This window comes from Oncorhynchus mykiss, chromosome 18 (genome assembly GCF_057628025.1).
Source record: "Oncorhynchus mykiss isolate SJ-2025 chromosome 18, ASM5762802v1, whole genome shotgun sequence".
Classification (NCBI taxonomy): domain Eukaryota; kingdom Metazoa; phylum Chordata; class Actinopteri; order Salmoniformes; family Salmonidae; genus Oncorhynchus; species Oncorhynchus mykiss.
The window spans coordinates 44142922-44166899 of record NC_143039.1 but is presented as its reverse complement, the minus strand read 5'-3'; the positions used below and the strand labels follow the sequence as shown (position 1 = coordinate 44166899).

Genomic DNA, 23978 nt, shown 5'->3' with positions numbered 1-23978 from the left:
ATGTAATAAAGAAAGAAAAGGGCCCAGTTCATCCATCTCATTTTGCTCATGAGAACCATCACCACGAGTTTGGCTAAATTCAAACTCGGCAATAAACTTAGGTTTAAAATAGTAGATCATCTTTAGCACGTTGTCTCTGAATATGCATTTCCTCATTTAGCCCGCCGATAATGAAACAAGCACATGACCTAAGATGTTGTCTCACAATTAGTGTAATGACCTGCAGTTGTGAGATGTTTTTGTCTCAGGATCAGAGGAGTGGATAAGGGGTTAACCACCGGCCCAATTAGCGATAACGATATGCACAAAACACGCTAGCAATTCCCCTCGTCATCCCAACCAGCATGAATTAACAGACTGCAATTAAAACAGGCCAGGGCCATACCAATCGGGCTCACAATGCAATTTGCATCCCAAACATGCAGAAATATCATGCATAATTTTTTCACTAGATTAGATTTAACTAGAGCAAGCAAATCATGAGGAATGTAGTATTGTGCTTGAGTACCACACTGTGTAAACAAACTAGTAGAATAGGAACAAGTACTGTGTACACAAAACACAACTAGAAAGACCTATTGAGTCCCACTGGCCAGGGCAAGGAAATTGAGTTGGAAATTGAAAATGCTGTGTGTGGTTCGTTTCTGGTCTGATTAGGAGAAGGCCCTTTGTTTGATAGGACTTACTTTTGCTATGGTCTCTATGGTAACAGAGTAGTAAGATAATATTTTCAACAGTCAGAGAGAACCCAACGCTCTTGTAGGAAGTCAATACTACCAATTTTCATTGGTCTTGGCCCACTGGTCCTCCTTTCAGAAGTAGCAAATCAATACAGGGCACCGTATCCAAATCATAACTCTTACACGTCCCTTATTTATGTCCCAGCTCTGACCGTGGAAGATATTTTACGTCTCAAGGCTTTGCAGCAGCACTACGTTTTCAGTTCGTTGAACGACTTCAATATGCAGCTGTCGGTTGCCATCCCCTGCCAGCAACGTGGAGCGGCAGCCAAAGTCAAAATCAATGTTTCCCATCCGAGCACCTCGATTGCCAAGATCCCCCACCCCCTCTCAACGCTCCCGAAAGACCACCTCCGAGTTTGACATTAACACCGAGCTGTCATTTTAAAATGCATTAAAGCATATTAAGGTGTAATTAGATATTAGTCCCCTAATCTTGTGTAATTACAGAGACTGAGTCGTGGCAGCGAGCAAACAGCGTAGTGTGGTAAATGAGTTTAGTACACATTTACTGATACCCGTAAGTGTAATCAGTGGAGAGGTGCACAAACATATGTAATCAGAAGAGGGAAGTGAAGGGGTTGGCGTCGATTGAATCGCACTCCCCTGTCATGGAGCGGTGCATTGAATGAATTAGAACATGGTGATCCAATGGCCTCCCACTCCAGACAGATAAAGAAAGGAATTGAAATAGATATGAGACAGTTGGGCAGTGTATCCCAAATGGCACCCTATTCCGTATGTAGTGCGCTACTTTTGACCTATAGGGGCCCATATGGCTCTGGACAGAAGTAGTGCACTAAATGGCAGGTAGCCTAGTGGTTAGTGCGTTGGGCTAGTAACCGAAAGGTTGCTAGATCGAATCCCCAAGCTGACAAGGTAAAAATCTGTTGTTTTGCCCCTGAACAGGGCAGTTTAACCCAGTGTTCCTAGGCCGTCATTGTAAATAAGAATTTGTTCTTAACTGACTTGCCTAGTTAAATAAAGGTTAAAAAAAAAATATAAAAAAATGTAGGGAATAGAGTGCCATTTGGGACACACACTTGCAGTCAAAAATATAAGAATCAAACAATCTAAAGTGACTGTAGAGAAATGGTGATGTTTTTAACAGCATTGGTTCTATTCAGTGGTTCACCTCTGTAAGAGCATAGTAAGAAGGATAGTAGTCTTTTATTGTAATATCGAGTGTTTTGATGTATCACCAAGTGCTATTGGAAAAACCCTGACTGCTGCTTAACCCAGTTGCACATGTTGCACACCGCTTATAAATGTTGTAAAAGGTATAAGCTTGTCACACAGCCAAGTTCCATCCTGTAAACACCCCCTCGTTTTTCCTCGGTCCATCTCTCCCTTTACAAATCACAGTGGCACATATTACACAGTGGCAACCTGTGAGACACCTCCCCAGACATGTTCAAATCACAGCTGGTGTGGGTTATGATGGGCTGGTGCTCATTCCTCAAGTACTGTGTAGGACCCAATCAATGTAATGCAAATGGTCCGGGTGGCCATTTTGACTAATTGTTCAGCAGTCTTATGGCTTGGGGTTAGAAGCTGTTAAGGAGCCTTTTGGACCTATACCTGGCGCTCCGGTACCGCTTGCCGTGTGTTAGCAGAGACAACAGTCTATGACTTTGGTGACTGGAGTCTTTGACCGTTACCCAGTAGAGGGGTCATTTAAATGGTGTTTTTCACCTTTCTCACAGCTCATCAAATATACATTTGCTACCCTGTGCGACACCTACCCAAGCACGTTCAAATCATAATCTACACAGACTGATTTGAACGTGCCTGGGTAGGTGTCGCACAGGGTAGAAAATGTATACCCATCTACTGGGCAATAGGCCTAAACAGCACTTGAGGAACGAGGACTAGCCCATCCTAAACTACACCAATGTCTCTCTGAGGACTAGGCATTCAGGCTAAAGGCTACATGCTTATTACTGACGCTCAGCCTGCAAACGGCTCCACTGTTGACCATTTTAGTAAGTTAAAAAATAAACATGATACTACCTGAATATTCTCCTTAGAGGTCTTCACGGGTCCAAAAACTTTCACCCGGAACCGAAATGCATAAATAAAAATGAATAGAGGCCCGTTTCAAATGGACCAAAGGACAACTAGACCCCCTCCGTATAGAGACCTGGTCGAATCCAGACCCGGTACGATCCGAGTGAGGGAAGCAGCAGAAAAAGTTTATTGTTCATTTTTAAAGCTACTTTATTAACCGGAGCTGATAAAGCACTAGAGGGAGAGGGGTGCCACTCTAGCAGGTGGGGTGAGGGGTCGTACTGTGAGCGAGTGACATGGGGAGCGGGGAGGATGGGAGGGGAGAGACAAGCGACAGAAACCAACCAACCAAGCCATCTCGCACTATAGCTGCCATAGCTAGGTTATTTATCATCAAATATGATCACGTAGGACCGGTGTTGGATTGCATCAAACTGGGAGACTCTAATTAAGCTAGGCTAACTGAGGCTGCAGTGCATGTGCTTTCTCATCCTACAACTCCGTTCAGAATATTAAGTAGCAACCTGACTGTCTGTTGGCTGTTGGTCGTTTGTAGGCTATCCTTTAAAAGTAATTTTAATTCCATCTTCCATTGATTCCATATCTTCTAACTTTTGCCTCACGGTGTGAGGCTCTATGGCTGTAGCCTATTGCTGCTTTGATGACTTATGATTGGCCAACCGCAAGCTACACGCGCCACGTTCCACTCTCATGAAAAGCAAGAGCCACATTATTAATGATACCATTTCTCTCGCTCTCTCTACTGCAGCAGTCTCCTTCTGATCTATATGGGCCCTTTCGGACAAGTCTGTTAGAATTACACATACCCACATACCCGTGACTATTAAATCAGATCTGACCCAAAGCTGTGACATTATTTAGAATTCTGGACCTGCTCGGGTATTTGGGTAGACGTGGATTCGTGAAGGCCTCTATTTCTCCTAACAAATGACCCATCTGGACAGCTGTCGGGTAGAGAGACAGAGGGAATTGTCAGTTAGTCATCCCACTGATGAGGTGATTTTTTTTTATTTTTATGTGGGCCTTGATTATGTCTTGACGATGTCTGGATCCAAGCGGATGGATTGCTTGATTATGAGGTTAGATTGATCCCAAGTGATCATAAGTGGAGAATTCTGAAGGATGCAATTGATCCTCAATGATTGTGAGGAGAAACATTGAGTGACACAATGGAACGAATGCAATAGTAAGTGATTTAGATTGGATCTGAGTGATCTGGAGAGCCACCTAATTGTATGATCATTTGGTTCCTCTCACAAATCAAATACAATGTATTATATTGTTCCTCTGCGCTAGTTAATAAACAACGATTAGTGACCAGATACTGTAGATGGGCAGTGACTCTGCATTAGCATCCTGCTGAGGTTGCAGTCTGTGCATCTGATTATCCCTCTGCTGCTGTGCTTGGCTTCATTCAGGAAGAGGGCTGCAGCCCATTGAGAATGATGCCCCTCTTTTAGACCATTATAGAATATTACATTGACAAGGATGTATTGCTCATTGCATGAAATGAATTATTGCATATGTGGAAGGTAACCAGAGCCTCCTGAAACATTCAGTAGTCTATACCCACTTACACAGAAGACCCACACATGCAGCTGTGTCTGACGGTTTTATCTAGATCTACATTCTCCCCCTCTATCTCCAGTTCCAGCCAGCCCAGCTCGTACTGTCAAACACATGAACACATGTATGTTTGCTGACTGGAGCCATTTTGGAGAGAGTTGGGAAAGTGAGGCTAATTTGCTGCTTTTGTGCCCCTGTCTTCACCCTCTGCTGCTCCACAGAGCAGTAATTAGCATGGCTTTTGGTTCAAACGCAAAAAGGGACAGATCCCGCCGGGGTGTGTGTGTGTGTGTGTGTGTGTGTGTGTGTGTGTGTGTGTGTGTACTCTAAGCCCCATTCATCAAACGCGGTGGTCGACTGTGCCAGGCCATAGATTAATCTGCCAGCAGCCCCACACTGAGGGAGGTCTGCACTCCCCCTGCCCATTAATCTAACGCCTGGTCTGTGGGCTCTGTGTGTGTGTGTGCACTGTAGGTTTGTATATGTAGATTTATGAATATGCTGACTTGAATAATGTATATTACAGTATCTGTACCTTTATAGGGGGGAGTAGTCATTTTCAATAGTAACTCATATTTGGATGAGGAGGAGGCAGTGCCTCATTCCCAGGCAGGTTTGGGGTAATGATATAGAGGGGCGGACAGTGAGAGAGGGCAGAGCTAACACCGCCAACCAACAGGCTTACAGGGGTAATGGTATAGAAGGGCGGACAGGCTACTGGAGAGTGGGAAGAGTGGGAGTGAAATTTAAATCCAATCAATATTGTGCAACTGAAGAGGCAGAAGTGGCTTAAATAATTTTCTCTGTCAATTGGCCAAAGATAAGTGGATACAGGCGATGAAGTAAAAAGGGAGCTTTGTTGTCTGGCAATGTTCCCATCAGACAGAGCTAGAGGAGAGGAAAGTATTACACTTATTCAGATGGAAACAGAAGCCCTCTTACCTTAGCTGGGGTTGAGTCAGAGTGTGTGTGCGTGTGCATTAGGGATGGGCACGGTTAATGGAATATCCAGATATCCGAACGGACGTTAGTATTTGATTACTTAAGTGAGTGTTCATTTTTGGAGTAGACCTATTTTAACAATGAAAACGATTTTTCTAAATGAAATAATCCTTGCAACGTTTTTATAAAACGGTGAGTTGAGCTACTGCTGGGCATTTCGCCGTCCAGGCTGCCCTGACATCGGTATGCTGTTTCCCCCACTTCAAATAGCAATTCTTCTGTCATGGCAAAATTCTCTGTCGCCGTTGCTGGCAAATTACCTGAGAAAAGCACCCTGTCCCCTGTTTACCTTTGCGTCATTCTGATCGGTCGAGCAAACGACTTTACAATAAGAATTTTTACTATCCGAAAAACTGACACGATATTATTCGAATACTAACACAACCAATCTCTAAATAAAACAATGTTACCTGCCATGATGTGACCCATTAGGAAATAGCTACTCTAACTCCACCACTGTCCCAGTGCTCCCGCATTTTGGGGTCACTGTGCTTTGTCTTAGCACTCCACTCATCCCCAAGTTGTCTAGTCAGTCCTGTACAAGTCTCTTCTTTCTCTACACTCTTCTTCTTTTCTTACTTTTTGTCTTCTTTTCTTCAAATCCACGCCCAGTCCCTCTCAACTAGAGGTCGACCGATAATGATTTTAATTAAATTTTGAAATGTATTTGTAATAATGACAATTACAACAATACTGAATGAACACTTATTTTAACTTAATATAATACATCAATAAAATCAATTTAGCCTCAAGTAAATAATGAAACATGTTCAATTTGGTTTAAATAATGCAAAAACAAAGTGTTGGAGAAGAAAGTAAAAGTGCAATATGTGCTATGTAAGGAAGCTAACGTTTCAGTTCCTTGCTCAGAACATGAGAACATATGAAAGCTGTGGTTCCTTTTAACATGAGTCTTCAATATTCCCAGGTAAGAAGGTTTAGGTTGTAGTTAGTATAGGAATTATAGGACTAATTATAGGACCCTCTATACCATTTGTATTTCATTAACCTTTGACTATTGGATGTTCTTATAGGCACTTTAGTATTGCCAGTGTAACAGTATAGCTTCCGTCCCTCGCCTCGCTCCACCCTGGGCTCGAACCAGCAACACAACGACAACAGCCACCGTCGAAGCAGCGTTACCCATGCAGAGCAAGGGGAACAACTACTAGAAGGCTCAGAGCGAGTGACGTTTGAAACGCTATTAGCACATGCTGACTAGCTAGCCATTTCACTTCGGTTACACCAGCCTCATCTCGGGAGTTGATAGGGTTGAAGTCATAAACAGTGCAATACTTGACACACAACGAAGAGCTGCTGGCAAAACGCACGAAAGTGCTGTTTGAATTAATGTTTACGTGCCTGCTTCTGCCTACCACCGCTCAGTCAGATACTTAGATACTTGTATGCTTGTATGCTCAGTCAGATTATATGCAACGCAGGTCACGCTAGATAATATCTAGTAATATCATCAACCATGTGTAGTTAACTAGTGATTATGATTGATTGTTTTTTATAAGATGAGTGCTAGCTAGCAACTTACCTTGGCTTACTGCATTCGTGTAACAGCCAGTCTCCTTGTGGAGTGCAACGAGAGCGAGGCAGGTCGTTATTGCGTTGGACTAGTTAACTGTAAGGTTGCAAGTTTGGATCCCCTGAGCTGACAAGGTGAAAATCTGTCATTCTGCCCCTGAACAAGGCAGTTAACCCACTGTTCCTAGGCTGTCATTGAAAATAAGAATGTGTTCTTAATGGACTTGCCTAGTTAAATAAAGATTAAATAAAGGTGTAAAAATTGTTATGAAAACTTGAAATCGGCCCTAATTAATCGGTCAACCTCTACTCTCAACCTTCTCTCTCTTCAGGCGTTCTCCCCTCATCCTCTACTCCTCTCTTCTTTCTTCGCCTGGACATGCTACACTGCTCTGTGTATTAATTGTGGTTTGATACATTCCCTGTTGTGGCTTCGTGGGATTGTTGAGTCAATGACTCAGAACTGCAGTGGAGAGAGAGAGAGAGAAGTCTGGACCTCAACAGAGGCGTTTCGCCCGGCTGCTACTGGAAGGAGAGGAGAGGCGCTATGTTGGCACTGCCGCCAAAAAACTGGCAGCTTGGCTCCGAAATGCTCTTATCTCGACGCATCTTAAGCTGTCCACAATCGTGCAGTTCTATCGCCTTTTAACTCTGAGCTGTTGATGACTAAAGATGCGTTATTATAGCAGTTGTTTAGTCATTGATCTGAAAGCTTTATCTCTCATACATCCTGTATGGTTGTTTGTTTATAGAACAGATAGCCAGCCACGAGGTAAAGCTAAAGAGGTGTCCCTGTTGAAAGGCAGATTTGTGTTGGATTTCGGATGAGGTGCCAAGTGATGGTTGGTCGTTATTTATAGACTCCTCAAGTGATCCTTTAGCGTTCATGTTGTCGTTCTCACCCCCTCACTCACATCCCATTTTACTGGCCCTCGTAGACCAGTAAAATGTCTAGTTGACTACTACACAAATACAGAGTAGCTATCATTAAACCATACAGGAGCTGGCATTACAATTTGATTTGTTTTTTTGGACACATTTAGCGTTTTTGCCACACTTGCCATAGTTATCTGCAAATAACATGTTTTGGCAGAGTAGATTTTCCGATGCTGTAGAGCTGGGCGATTTAGGCAGCAACCGATATCGTGATACATTTTTTGAACTGATGCGATAACGATAAGTTTATAACCTTAATCTGCTGGGTTTATATTTTTAAACTACAACTACTACTAGTTTGATGGTTGTAGCCATCAGTTGTCACATTTAACAAACACCCATTTAGCAAAGTTATTCATTTCCAATTTCACATTTCTCTAGTATAGGCTACTTATTGTAATGAACGATATCAGCAAAAGGCCTGCGATAAGTGATCGGTGTGGTGTTGATAATTCTCGGTTTATCGTCCCAGCTCTACAATGCTGTTAGCTTTATACCACCAACACACAGCTTTGTGTGGTAATTCATGGTTGCATAAAGCCTAAAACTGAATTAAATCACCAAAAGTGACATTCAGAAGATGACCTAGCCTACAATGCTTTCACAAAACACCCTTTTTTGTTATTTTTGTTACCTCAAATAATGAGCCGTGTCAAAGAAAGTAAATATGCACAAAGTCGTTAAGTAACAAATCGTTATGAAAATCTACAGTGCGTAAAGAGTCAGTAAGTACAGTGCTGTTGGAGGAGTGGATGGGAGGAAGGAGCTTGGGGGTGAAAGAGAGAGCATGTGGCAGTCACACCACCCCGCTGTGAGACCGTAAACCAGGGAACGTTCACGGCTGCTAGCCAATCATGAGGAGCGATCCGGAGCCCAGAGTCATTAGGGTCAACGAGCGATGGGTGGCTCTACAGGGGTTGGGTTTATGCATGGTAATCACCGGGAATTATCTACTATCTAGCTCCCCAATCCCGCACACTGCCACAAAGGCCTTCCATAACGAGCGTAATTCATTAGACTCTACTTTCTCCATTGCGTTTTTATTACCGGACCAAATCCGCCACTTTTTAAACAAATTATATTAAAGAACATTAAATTAGGGATTATGAAAATCAAGAGCTCCCAGAAGGAGGTGCCTATGGGTGAAAGAAGAGTAATAATTATGTTAAGTGTGTTATGTCGCAAGATGAAGATATTTCTTCAGTGGGTCTTCATTGGCTGCTCGACGCTACCTGCTAGCATACCCGCGCAGAAATGTAATAACATGTATTGAATGGATAGACTAGAGCAGGGATCCTCAACTAGATGCATTTTTTTTTCTTCTTGAGCGGATGGTCGGGGGCCGGAACGTAATTACAAATAATTTGTAGGCTGCAGATTGACCGCAGGAAGCCCAAACTGATATTTTTGACTAAAACACAATAATTTCAAACCTTACTTACATTTGTATATGATCACGTCTTTCTATTTTGATTTTAAATTTCCAATCACTTGGAGCTGATGTCATGTACGGTCATGTTGTGTCTTGTTTTTGTCCTTTCCCTTCACCCTGTCTCCCTCTGCTGGTCGTTGTTAGGTTACCTTTTCTCCCCCTCTTTCCCCCAGCTGTGCCTTGTCTCCTCCTAACTACCTCGTCACCCCTTTTCCCACCTGTTCCCTTTTTCCCTCTGATTAGTCCTCTATATCTCTCTCTGTTTCTGCTCCTGTCTTTGTCGGATTCTTGTTTGTGTTGTTCATGCCTGAACCAGACTATCGTCATGTTTGCTGCAACCTTGTCCTGTCCTGTCGGAACCTGCCGGTCCATCTGAGCCTACGTTTTGTTTTGTTATTAAAGAAGCTCTGTTTACGTTAATTCGCTTTTGGGTCCTCATTCACGCACCGTAACAGAAGAATCCGACCCCGTAACAGAAGAATCCGACCAAGAATGGACCCAGCGACTTCGGATCCTCTCCACTCAGCCGTCGAGATCCAGGGAGCGATGCTAGGCAGACACAAGCAGGAATTGTCTGCTGCTCGACATGCCGTTGAGACCCTGGCCACCCAAGTCTCCAACCTCACAGAACAGGTTCACCATCTCCGCCTCGATCCACCGGCCACTTCCAGGGCTTTCGAATCTCCGGAGCCCAGAATCAATAACCCGCCGTGTTACTCTGGGGAGCCCACTGAATGCCGCTCGTTCCTCACCCAGTGTGATATTGTGTTTTCTCTCCAGCCCAACACTTACTCCAGGAGCACTGCTCGTGTCGCCTACGTCATATCTCTCCTTACTGGACGGGCTCGTGAGTGGGGCACGGCAATCTGGGAGGCAAGGGCTGAGTGTACTAACCAGTATCAGGACTTTAAGGAGGAGATGATACGGGTTTTTGATCGATCTGTTTTTGGGGAGGAGGCTTCCAGGGCCCTGTCTTCCCTATGTCAGGGTAATCGATCCATAACAGACTACTCTATTGAGTTTCGCACTCTTGCTGCCTCCAGTGGCTGGAACGAGCCGGCTTTGCTCGCTCGTTTTCTGGAGGGTCTCCGCGCAGAGGTAAAGGATGAGATTCTCTCCCGGGAGGTTCCTTCCAGCGTGGATTCCTTGATTGAACTCGCTATTCGCATTGAGCGACGGGTTGATCTTCGTCACCGAGCTCGTGGAAAGGAGCTCGCGTTCTCCGTTGCCCCCCTCTCCGCATCACTACCATCTTCCTCTGCCGGCTCGGGTGCTGAGCCTATGCAGCTGGGAGGTATCCGCATCTTGACTAAGGAGAGGGAACGGAGAATCACCAACCGCCTCTGTCTCTATTGCGGTTCTGCTGGTCATTTTGTCACTTCATGTCCAGTAAAAGCCAGAGCTCATCAGTAAGCGGAGGGCTACTGGTGAGCGCTACTACTCCTGTCTCTCCTTCAAGATCCTGCACTACCTTGTCGGTCCATCTACGCTGGACCGGTTCGTCAGCTTCCTGCAGTGCCTTAATAGACTCTGGGGCGGAGGGCTGTTTTATGGACGAGACCTGGGCTCGGGAACATGACATTCCTCTCAGACAGTTAAGGGAGTCCACGGCCTTGTTCGCCCTGGATGGTAGTCCTCTCCCCAGGATTCAGCGTGAGACGCTACCTTTAACCCTCACTGTTTCTGGTAATCATAGCGAAACCATTTCTTTTTTAATTTTTCGTTCACCTTTTACACCTGTTGTTTTGGGCCATCCCTGGCTAGTTTGTCATAATCCTTCCATTAATTGGTCTAGTAATTCTATCCTCTCCTGGAACGTCTCTTGTCATGTGAAATGTTTAATGTCTGCTATCCCTCCTGTTTCCTCTGTCTCTTCTTCACAGGAGGAGCCTGGCGATTTGACAGGGGTGCCGGAGGAATATCACGATCTGCGCACGGTGTTCAGTCGGTCCAGGGCCACCTCTCTTCCTCCACACCGGTCGTATGATTGTAGTATTGATCTCCTTCCGGGAACCACTCCCCCCCGGGGTAGACTATACTCTCTGTCGGCTCCCGAACGTAAGGCTCTCGAAGATTATTTGTCTGTAGCTCTTGCCGCCGGTACCATAGTCCCCTCCTCCTCTCCCGCCGGAGCGGGGGTTTTTTTTGTTAAGAAGAAGGACGGGTCCCTGCGCCCCTGCATAGATTATCGAGGGCTGAATGACATAACAGTGAAGAATCGTTATCCGCTTCCTCTTATGTCTTCAGCCTTCGAGATCCTGCAGGGAGCCAGGTTTTTCACTAAGTTGGACCTTCGTAACGCTTACCATCTCGTGCGCATCAGGGAGGGGGACGAGTGGAAGACGGCGTTTAACACTCCGTTAGGGCACTTTGAATACCGGGTTCTTCCTTTCGGCCTCGCTAACGCTCCAGCTGTCTTTCAGGCATTAGTCAATGATGTCCTGAGAGACATGCTGAACATCTTTGTTTTCGTTTACCTTGACGATATCCTGATTTTTTCACCGTCACTCCAGATTCATGTTCAGCACGTTCGACGTGTCCTCCAGCGCCTTTTAGAGAATTGTCTTTTTGTGAAGGCTGAGAAGTGCTCTTTTCATGCCTCCTCCGTCACATTTCTCGGTTCTGTTATTTCCGCTGAAGGCATTAAGATGGATCCCGCTAAGGTCCAAGCTGTCATTGATTGGCCCGTCCCTATGTCACGCGTCGAGTTGCAGCGCTTTCTCGGCTTCGCGAACTTCTATCGTCGTTTCATCCGTAATTTCGGTCAGGTGGCAGCCCCTCTCACAGCCCTTACTTCTGTCAAGACGTGCTTTAAGTGGTCCGTTTCCGCCCAGGGAGCTTTTGATCTCCTCAAGAATCGTTTTACATCCGCACCTATCCTTGTTACACCTGACGTCTCTAGACAGTTCATTGTCGAGGTTGACGCGTCAGAGGTGGGCGTGGGAGCCATTCTTTCTCAGCGCTCCTTCTCTGACGACAAGGTCCACCCTTGCGCGTATTTTTCTCATCGCCTGTCGCCATCGGAACGTAACTATGATGTGGGAAACCGCGAACTGCTCGCCATCCGCTTAGCCCTAGGCGAATGGCGACAGTGGTTGGAGGGGGCGACCGTTCCTTTTGTCGTTTGGACTGACCATAGGAACCTTGAGTACATCCGTTCTGCCAAACGACTTAATGCGCGTCAGGCGCGCTGGGCGCTGTTTTTCGCTCGTTTCGAGTTCGTGATTTCTTATCGTCCGGGCTCTAAGAACACCAAGCCTGATGCTTTATCTCGTCTCTTCAGTTCTTCAGTAGCCTCCACTGACCCCGAGGGGATTCTCCCTGAGGGGCGTGTTGTCGGGTTGACTGTCTGGGGAATTGAGAGGCAGGTAAAGCAAGCACTCACTCAAACTCCGTCGCCGCGCGCTTGTCCCAGGAACCTTCTTTTCGTTCCCGTTCCTACTCGTCTGGCCGTTCTTCAGTGGGCTCACTCTGCCAAGTTAGCCGGCCACCCTGGCGTTCGGGGTACGCTTGCTTCCATTCGCCAGCGCTTTTGGTGGTCCACCCGGGAGCATGACACGCGTCGCTTCGTGGCTGCTTGTTCGGTCTGCGCGCAGACTAAGTCCGGTAACTCTCCTCCTGCCGGCCGTCTCAGGCCGCTTCCCATTCCCTCTCGACCGTGGTCTCACATCGCCTTAGATTTTGTCACCGGACTGCCTTCGTCAGCGGGGAAGACTGTTATTCTTACGGTTGTCGACAGGTTCTCTAAGGCGGCTCATTTTATTCCCCTTGCTAAGCTTCCTTCTGCTAAAGAGACGGCACAAATCATCATCGAGAATGTTTTCAGAATTCATGGCCTTCCGTCAGACGTCGTTTCGGACAGAGGTCCGCAATTCACGTCTCAATTTTGGAGGGAGTTTTGCCGTTTGATTGGGGCTTCCGTCAGTCTCTCTTCCGGCTTTCACCCCCAGTCTAACGGTCAAGCAGAACGGGCCAATCAGACTATTGGTCGCATCTTACGCAGTCTTTCTTTTCGCAACCCTGCGTCTTGGTCAGAACAGCTCCCCTGGGCAGAATACGCCCACAACTCGCTTCCTTCGTCTGCGACCGGGCTATCTCCTTTTCAGAGTAGCCTCGGGTACCAGCCTCCGCTGTTCTCATCTCAGTTCGCCGAGTCCAGCGTCCCCTCCGCTCAGGCTTTTGTCCAACGTTGCGAGCGCACCTGGAAGAGGGTCAGGTCTGCACTTTGCCGTTATAGGGCGCAGACTGTGAGGGCTGCTAATAAGCGTAGAACTAAGAGTCCTAGATATTGTCGCGGTCAGAGAGTTTGGCTCTCCACTCAGAACCTTCCCCTTAAGACCACTTCTCGCAAGTTGACCCCGCGGTTCATTGGTCCGTTCCGTATTTCTCGGATCATTAATCCTGTCGCAGTTCGACTTCTTCTTCCGCGATATCTTCGTCGCGTCCACCCGGTCTTCCATGTCTCCTGTGTCAAGCCCGTTCTTCGCGCCCCCGCTCGTCTTCCCCCCCCCCCCCCCCATCCTTGTCGAGGGCGCACCCATCTACAGGGTCCGTAGGATTTTGGACATGCGTCCTCGGGGCCGTGGTCATCAGTACCTAGTAGATTGGGAGGGGTACGGTCCTGAGGAGAGGAGTTGGGTTCCCTCTCGGGACGTGCTGGACCGTGCGCTGATCGATGATTTCCTCCGTTGCCGCCAGGTTTCCTCCTCGAGTGCGCCAGGAGGCGCTCGGTGAGTGGGGGGGTACTGTCATGTACGGTCATGTTGTGTCTTGTTTCTGTCCTTTCCCTTCACCCTGTCTCCCTCTGCTGGTCGTTGTTAGGTTACCTTTTCTCCCCCTCTTTCCCCCAGCTGTGCCTTGTCTCCTCCTAACTACCTCGTCACTCCTTTTCCCACCTGTTCCCTTTTTCCCTCTGATTAGTCCTCTATATCTCTCTCTGTTTCTGCTCCTGTCTTTGTCGGATTCTTGTTTGTGTTGTTCATGCCTGAACCAGACTATCGTCATGTTTGCTGCAACCTTGTCCTGTCCTGTCGGAACCTGCCGGTCCATCTGAGCCTACGTTTTGTTTTGTTATTAAAGAAGCTCTGTTTACGTTAATTCGCTTTTGGGTCCTCATTCACGCACCGTAACAGAAGAATCCGACCCCGTAACAGCTGATTTCCTGCTGTTTTTACATGTCAAGCACTGAACATGAAAAAATTAATGTTTTTTTTTTTTTGCTCAGAAAACAAATTTGGCCCACTGGCTGCCAGTTGGGGAACCCTGGACTAGAGAGTGATCTATTCATGGTTTGAGAATAGTCCCCTTGGTGAGATCTACACAATGTAAATGGGATATTTCATGGATGTATATATTGTGCTGCTTATTGTATGTAGCAAAGTTTAATGCAGTTAAAGGCAGCATTCAGAGAGACAGTCATTTTTGGTCAGTTATGCTTTAGTTCACCTTGAGGTGCTTCAGAGATCTGAAGTGTGATCCAATTCCAAACAATTGATCAATTTCATTAAATATACATTGTTACTTATGGTGTTTATTTTGGGTGGGAGAGACGCATCAGTCTTATCTCATGAGGGGTTGGTTTTAACCTTTCTAACGCTCTCTCTCCCTCTTTCCATCCAGGACGGGCTCTGATGAGATTGACGGACAGGAAGCTGGAGCGAATGGGCATCATGCAGGACGGCCAACGGCAGTACATCCTCCAGCAGGTCCTGCAGCTCCGCGTCAGAGAGGAAGTCCGAACCCTGCAACTACTCACGCAAGGTATACAGCGCATTCGGGAAAGTATTCAGACCCGTAGGTTTTTTCCCACATTTTGTTACGTTTACAGCCTTTATTCTAAAACGGATTAAAAACATGTTTTCCCTCGTCAATCTACACACAATACCCCATAATGACAAAGCAAAAACATTTTATTTATTTATTTTGCGAAGTTGTAAAAAAAATATAAATAATATTTAACATAAGTATTCAGACCCATTACTCAGTACTTTGTTGAAACACCTTTTGGCAGCGATTACAGCCTAGAGTCTTCTTGGGTATGACGCTACAAGCTTGGCACACCTGTATTTGGGGTGTTTCTCCCATTCCTCTCTGCAGATCCTCTCAAGCTCTGTCAGGTTGGATGGGGAGCATTGCTGCACAGCTATTTTCAGGTATCTCCAGAGATGTTCGATCGGGTTCAAATCCAGGCTCTGGCTGGGCCACTCAAGGACATTCAAAGACTGCTTAGGGTCGTTGTCCTGTTGGAAGATAAACCTTTGCCCCAGTCTGAGGTCCTGAGCGCTCTGGAGCAGGTATCAAGGATATCTCTGTACTTTTCTCCATACATCTTTGCCTCGATCCTGACTAGCCTCCCAGTCCATGCCTCTGAAAAACATCTCCACAACGTGATGCTGCCACCACCATGTTTCACCGTAGGGATGGTGCCAGGTTTCCTCCAGACATGACACTTTGCATTGTCTATAGAATTCAATCTTGGTTTCTCATGGTCTGAGAGACTTTAGGTTCCTTTTGGCAAACTCCAAGTAGGCTGTCATGTGCATTTTACTAAGGAGTGGCTTCCGTCTGGCCACTCTACCAAAAGGCCTGATTGGTAGAGTCCTGCAGAGATGGTTGTCCGTCTGGAAGGTTATCCAATCTTCACAGGGGAGCTCGGGTCAGAGTGACCATCGGGTTCTTGGTCACCTCCCTGACCAAGGCCCTTCTCCCCTGATTGCTTAGTTTGGCCGAGCTCTAGTAAGGGACTCGGTGGTTCCAAACTTCTTGCATTTAAGAATGATGGAGGCCATTGTGTTCTTGGGGACCTTCAATGCTGCAGACATTTTTTGGTAACCTTCCCCAGATCTGTGCCTCGACACAATCATGGCTTGGAGCTCTATGAACAATTCCTTTGACCTCATGGCTTGGTTTTTGGTCTGACGTGTACTGTCAACTGTAGAACCTTATATAGACAGGTGTATGCCTTTCCAAATCATGTCCAATCAATTGAATTTACCACAGGTGGGCTCCAAGTTTTAGAAACATCTCATGGATGATCAATGGAAACAGGATGCATTTGAGCTCAATTTCGAGTCTTAGCAAAGGGCCTGAATATTTAGGTAAATACGGTATTCCTGTTTTCGCTTTGTCATTTTGGGGTAGTTGTGTGTGTGTGTAGATTGCTGAGGATTTTTTATTTTATTTTTTTTATCAATTTTGTGTGGTAGTGTCTCAAATGGCCCCCTATTCCCTATATAGCGCACTACGTTTGACCAACAGTAGGAATATAATGAAAAGGGTGCCATCTGGGATGCACCTCATAAAACCCCTGTCATTGGTCATGATAAAGCCTGTTTGACCAGTGACCAGCTTTAAAAATGATAGCCTGTGAAATGATAGGCCATTTCACTCACCCGATTGCATGGTCGTGTGTCTTTACACTCAGTCAGTTTAAATTGTTCTCTAGGCAGACAGCCACCTGCCCCAATCAGCACTACAGCCAATTTATGTGTGTATTTCTGGGACCTACTCTCTACAGTCTGTCTCCCCATATCAGATCATCGTCCAAACCCAACACTGAGTAACTGACCCCCTCACATCCAGTCATTCTTAGCGATTCGTCTCTCCTCAGAATCACTCGCACTGACACGCCCACATCACCACTGGCAACTGGAATCAGCCTCATCCCCATCAACTTGTCTCTTGCTGTCAACACAGACCGCTTTTGCCTCGGGGGCGAAACCCAAATACTGGGAAACTGTTCTCGTCATGAATTCCAGGAAAACAGTTGGAGTTGTGTTTTCGCTTTGATGTCCCTTTCTTATTGCCACTCTTCTCTCTCTTGCCACTTGTTTTGCCCTTGCAGTGCTGACGAGCAGAGAGCGGGAGGGGAGAGAGAGGGACCAGTGGATAGGCTGGAACAGACTAGGGCCCCCGGGCAAATCCACTGTAGGTGCTACTGCTGGGAAAGAGTTGAAATAAGGGAGAACAAGAGGGGTAGAGAGGGGCCTCCTCTGTCCCTAGAACGCTGAAGCTTGTGCTACTAGAAATACTGCTGTGAGAGGAGTAGTGAGAATTAGAACAGTGAGGGAAGAGAGGAGGTGAGAGAAGGAGAGAGAAATGGTGATTGGTGTGAAGAAAGGAGGAAGTGCAAAAAGAAGAGATTGAGGGAAGGAGATGGACAGAGGAGAACTAGTTTTAGTGCATATACTGCGGAAAGTGCTCGGTGGGTCAATTGTGGGGGAAGCAAACACTGAAGGAGGATGACAAGATGATAGAGGGAGAGAGCCTGAAACAGAGGAGCGCTAGTGTACTTCAGACACCTTTGGAATACATGTGTGGGAAGGCTAACAGCTGGAAAGGACCTAATGGTGAGGGAAGTTGAGATAAGTGACATGTTTTTTTTTTTTTGTGTGAGAAAAGTAGAGACTGAAGGAGAGATGAGGAGAGGAGATTGCTGGTGTAGTGATTAACCTTTAAGGCACAGTGGGCCATGGGAGGAAAATGGATTCCCATCTCTCACTCTCTTCATCGTTTCCACACCAGAGGGATGATTCTGAAGGATTCTCTACTTTTTTATCAACAGAAAGGGAGAGTTGTCCTTTTGCTAAACACTAATAGTCAAGTTAGGGAAAGACGGCTTTTAGACTGCGGAGCACGTTAATAAAGCGTGGTAGTGTCATTGTTTGCCTAAACGGGCAGTCCCATTTGCATATACTTTCATAACATAGTTTGTTCACCTTCAGGCACATGGATGGTCAAAATGGATCCAAGCCTGAACTCTTTACTATCATCTATCTCATGAAGGAAGTTGTGCACAAATTCCAACTACATCAGTTAATGCCAAATCATATTAGGGATACTGTACTGTAAGAGGAAGGTGGGTTGCTTCAACCGCTGCTCCACTTATGTGACTGGATACTCTGTTGTTTTGGCATTGCTAGAGTGTATTTGTTAGCCTGAAAGTCAAAGTGTATGCCACTGATTTTCTACTTTCCTTCTAGGTCTGTCTGTATCCATGGATACAAGTCAAATACTTAGACAGTTGCTTGGTAATGAATTATAGCTTGTTAACCATCTTGACAAGCAACAATAAAGAAACATCTATTTAAACTGAACACAAATATAAACACAACATGCAACAATTTCAAAGATTTTACAGACTTACATTTCCTTTTTAATTAAATCAGTCAATTGAAATATATCTGTTAGGCCCTTATCGATGGGTTTCACACGACTGGGTATACAGATATGCATCTGTTGGTTAGATACCAGAGCATCCCAAACATGCTCAATGGGTGAGGTGTCTGGTGAGTATGCAGACCATGGAAGAACTATGACATTTTCAGCTGCCAACAATTGTGTACAGATCCTTGTGCGATGGGGCTGTGCATTATCATGCTGAAACATGAGTAGATGGTGGCGGATTAACTACACTGCTCAAAAAAATAAAGGGAACACTTAAACAACACAATGTAACTCCAAGTCAATCACACTTCTGTGAAATCAAACTGTCCACTTAGGAAGTAACACTGATTGACAATACATTTCACATGCTGTTGTGCAAATGGAATAGACAACAGGTGGAAATTATAGGCAATTAGCAAGACACCCCCAATAAAGTAGTGGTTCTGCAGGTGGGGACCACAGACCACTTCTCAGTTCCTATGCTTCCTGGCTGATGATTTGGTCACTTTTGAATGCTGGCGGTGCTTTCACTCTAGTGGTAGCATGAGACGGAGTCTAAGTGGCTCAGGTAGTGCAGCTCATCCAGGATGGCACATCAATGCGAGCTGTGGCAAGAAGATTTGCTGTGTCTGTCAGCGTAGTGTCCAGAGCATGGAGGCGCTACCAGAAGACAGGCCAGTACATCAGGAGACGTGGAGGAGGCCGTAGGAGGGCAACAACCCAGCAGCAGGACCGCTACCTCCGCCTTTGTGCAAGGAGGAGCAGGAGGAGCACTGCCAGAGCCCTGCAAAATGACCTCCAGCAGGCCACAAATGTGCATGTGTCTGCTCAAACGGTCAGAAACAGACTCCATGAGGGTGGTATGAGGGCCCGACGTCCATAGGTGGGGGTTGTGCTTACAGCCCAACACCATGCAAGACGTTTGGCATTTGCCAGAGAACACCAAGATTGGCAAATTCGCCACTGGCGCCCTGTGCTCTTCACAGATGAAAGCAGGTTCACACTGAGCACATGTGACAGACGTGACAGCCTGGAGACGCCGTGGAGAATGTTCTGCTGCCTGCAACATCCTCCAGCATGACCGGTTTGGCGGTGGGTCAGTCATGGTGTGGGGTGGCATTTCTTTGGGGTGCCGCACAGCCCTCCATGTGCTCGCCAGAGGTAGCCTGACTGCCATTAGGTACCGAGATGAGATCCTCAGACCCCTTGTGAGACCATATGCTGGTGCGGTTGGCCCTGGGTTCCTCCTAATGGAAGACAATACTAGACCTCATATGGCTGGAGTGTGTCAGCAGTTCCTGCAAGAGGAAGGCATTGATGCTATGGACTGGCCCGCCCGTTCCCCAGACCTGAATCCAATTGAGCACATCTGGGACATCATGTCTCGCTCCATCCACCAACGCCATGTTGCACCACAGACTGTCCAGGAGTTGGCGGATGCTTTAGTCCAGGTCTGGGAGGAGATCCCTCCGGAGACCATCCGCCACCTCATCAGGAGCATGCCCAGGCGTTGTAGGGAGGTCATACAGGCACGTGGAGGCCACACACACTACTGAGCCTAATTTTGACTTGTTTTAAGGACATTACATCAACGTTGGATCAGCCTGTAGTGTGGTTTTCCACTTTCATTTTGAGTGTGACTCCAAATCCAGACCTCCATGGGTTGATAAATTTGATTTCCATTGATAACTTTTGTGTGATTTTGTTGTCAGCACATTCAACTATGTAACAAAAAAAGTATTTAATAAGGATATTTAATTCATTCAGATCTAGGATGTGTTATTTTAGTGTTCCCTTCATTTTTTTTGAGCAGTGTAATTTATGCCTGCCCATACCATAACCCCACTGTCACCATGGGGCACTCTGTTCACAATGTTGACATCAGCAAACCGCTTGTCCACACAAGGCCATACACACCATCTGCCCGGTACAGTTGAAACTGGAATTAATCCGTGAAGAGCACATTTCTCCAGCGTACCAGTGGCCATCGAAGGTGAGCATTTTCCCACTGAAGTCGGTTACGACGCCAAACTGGAGTCCGGTCAAGACCCTGGTGAGGACGAGCACGCAGATGAGCTTCCCTGAGACAGTTTCTGACAGTTTTTGCAGAAATTCTTCAGTTGTGCAAACCCACAGTTTCATCAGCTGTCTGGGTGGCTGGTCTCAGACCAATATCACGCTACCTCATCTTGACATCTGTGGCATTGTGTTGCGTGACGACAACTGCACATTTTGGTGGCATTTTGTCCCCAGCACAAGGTGCACCTGTGTAATGATCATGCTGTTTAATCAGCTTCTTGATATGCCATACCTGTCAGGTGGATTGATTATCTTGGCAAAAGAGAAATGCCCACTAACAGGGAAGTAAAACAAATTACACAAAATTGCACAACATTTGAAAGATTTGCTTTTTGTGCAAATGGAACATTTCTGTAATCTTTTATTTCAGCTCATGAAACATGGGACCAACACTTGTACGTGTTGCATTTTTATTTTTGTTTAGTATAGTACTAAAGTATACAATGTTCATGTTTTTATTTGAGATGTATATGCATACATACAGTACCAGTCAAAAGTTTGGACATGGGTTTTTGTTTATTTTAATATTTTCTACATTGTAGAATAATAGTGAAGACATGAACTATGAAAACACTTGGAATCATGTAGTAACCAAAAAACTGTTAAACAAATCAAAATAAATTTGAAATTCTTCAAAGTAGCCACCTTGATGACAGCTTTGCACACTCTTGACATTCTCTCAACCAGCTTCACCTGGAATGCTTTTCCAACAGACTTGAAAGAGTTCCCACATATACTGAGCACTTTTGGGCTGCTTTTCCTTCACTCTGTGGTTCAACCATCTCAATTAGGTTAAGGTTGGGTGATTGTGGAGGCCAGGTAATCTGATGCAGCACTCCATTACTCCCTTTGTTGGTCAAATAGCGTTTACACTGCCTGGAGGTGTGTTGAGTCACTGTCCTGTTGAAAAACAAATGATAGTCCCACCAAGTGCAAACAACATGGGATGGCGTATCGCTGCAGAATGCTCTGGTAGCCATGCTGGTTAAGTGTGCCTTGAATTCTAAATAAATCACTGACCGTGTCACCAGCAAAGCACCATCCCACCTCCTCCTCCATACTTCACGGTAGGAACCACATATGCGGAGATCATCCGTTCACCTACTCTGCATCTCACAAAGACACGGTGGTTGGAACCAAATATCTCCCAATTTGGACTCATCAGACCAAAGGACAGATTTACACCGATCAAATGGACATTGCTTGTGTTTCTTGGCCCAAGCAAGTCTTCTTACTATTGGTGTCCTTTAGTAGTGGCTTCTTTGCAGCAATTTGACCATGAAGGCCTGATTCACGCAGTCTCCTCTGAACAGTTGATGTTGATGTCTGTTACTTGAACTCTGAAGCATTTATTTGTGCTGCAATTTCTGAGGCTGGTAACTCTGACCTTATCCTCTGCAGCGGAGATAACTCTGGTTCTTCCTTTCCTGTGGCGGTCTTCATGAGAGCCAGTTTCATCATAGCGATTGATTGTTTTTGCGACTGCACTTTCAAAGCTTTTGAAGTTTTCCGTATTGACTGACCTTCATGTCTTAAAGTAAAGATGGACTGTCATTACTCTTTGCTTGTCTGTTCTTGCCATAATATGAACTTGGTCTTTTACCAAATAGGGCTATCTTCTGTAAACCACCCCTACCTTGTCACAACTCAACAGATTGCCTCAATGAAAGAAATTCCACAAATTAACTTTTAACAAGGCACACCTGTTAATTTAAATGCATTCCAGGTGACTACATCATGAAGCTGGTTGGGAGAATGCCAAGACTGTGCAAAGCTGTGGCAAAGGCAAAGGGTGGCTACTTTGAACCATTTCAAAAATAAAATATATTTTGATTTGTTTAACACTTTGTTGTTGTTGTTGGTTACTACATGTGTTATTTCAATGTTTTGATTTCTTCACTATTATTCTGCAATGTAGAAAATATTAAAAATAAAGAAACCCTTGAGTGAGTCGGTCTGTTCATACTTTTGACTTGTACTGAATATTTTTTTCAAACAGTTGTGGGTAGTTCACATTAGGCTGTATTGAATCTGCATAGACTGGGAAGTTAGCGGTTAGTTGTTCAAAAATATTGTCCCCTCTGTATTGAATTTCATGGCCATAAATGATACATAACTCCAATAGTAACTCTTTATTAGAGGCAAACCTCATTAACATGCCATTGAATGCAAGTGACTGCATTATTCTTAGGAACTTGAATGACACAGCACAAAGAGTATGATACAAAGTTATCCGTCAAGTGTATTGGACTAATCGGTGGAGATGGATATAGCAAGGAAACACTTTAGTTACTGTGTTAGATGAACAATAACTTTAGTAGCAACAATAACTACATTCTTCAGTCCACTTCACCTATTGTCTTTGCTGTAGGTCTGGTTAAAATGGCCTCTGCTCTCACTGCATTCTTAAGCAAGAGTGTTTTCTCTAATGAGTCTTTGCACCATAGTCTAAAGTGCAGAGTTTTCTTGCTTCCGGCTCCTTAATGAATGATCTCTCCCTGCTCTATGGCCTCATAGGAATGTCATCACTTGGTAATATTTAGTGACAAATAAAATATAGATATTACTCAAACCACCTTCCAGACCGGATTGAATGGGTATGTATGTTTGACACCAGAATTAGAAATTCCAATACTAATAATAGTAATTGAATAGGATCTCTAAGGTTTGGCACCTCTGATTTAGAGTCTTGACTCTGGAGTCTTTAGCGAAATATACAGTTGTCTTTACTCCGAATGAGTCTTCGGTGGGTAGTGTCTTTCCTTGGAGTCTTTAGTGAATAGAATGTCTTTACTCTGGAGTAAGAGGCTGAACTGAGAGGCCTCATTATCTGAGCTCTGCTTGGCAGGCTGCTGTCTTCTGTGGAGTCACTAGCCATGACAATGCCTCAGTCTCCCCATTTTCTCCCCCTCTTTCACTCGCTCTCCCTGGAAGGTGTTATTTTTATTTCCTGTCAGCGAGACCCGATCTGCACCGGAACGTCGGCAAGATATGATTAACGTGAAGAAAAAGGAAAATGCCTTTCTTACCTATAAGACAGAAGCTGAGTGGCATAATATCACTATTTGATGAAGTCCTCTATTTGATGAAGTAACCTTTGGTTACTCATTTTAAACTTGAAACCTCAAGTTTGCGTTAGGTGGCCCTACATATTAGGTACCAATCGTGGCTCATATTTGAAAGGTTAGGTGTCATTATGTAGCAAAGTAACGTGGCCACATTGTTCGTGAAATTGCCTCGGAGCCCTCGCTCATTAGTCGCTAATGTCTGAAAGCTCAGCTACCCACGGTGAGAGACAATGTAGCTACACAGCCCACATGCTAATAAATGTTATGAAATACAGGAAATAATTATTTCTCTCTCTTGTAAAGGCCCAGACTCCATTAACTCCATTTATTTGCACCGTGTTGAGAGGGGCCTCAGCAATGAAGCTATATCAGCCTCCCCACAGTTGGGAATGAGTGGGAAATGTACCCCAGGTGTTTTGAAACGAG

At 45.4% G+C, this 23978-nt stretch overlaps 1 protein-coding gene across 2 annotated transcripts in view; it reads left to right on the top strand.

Moving 5' to 3' along the window:
* Window positions 1-23978, top strand: part of samd12 (sterile alpha motif domain containing 12) — a 125038-nt gene that overhangs the window by 41789 nt on the left and 59271 nt on the right. For both annotated transcript variants that reach the window (XM_021571816.3, XM_021571815.3), the window contains exon 4: window positions 14860-15000. In XM_021571816.3, the coding sequence (XP_021427491.2) occupies window positions 14860-15000 (141 nt within the window). The remainder of the gene's footprint in view (window positions 1-14859; window positions 15001-23978) is intronic.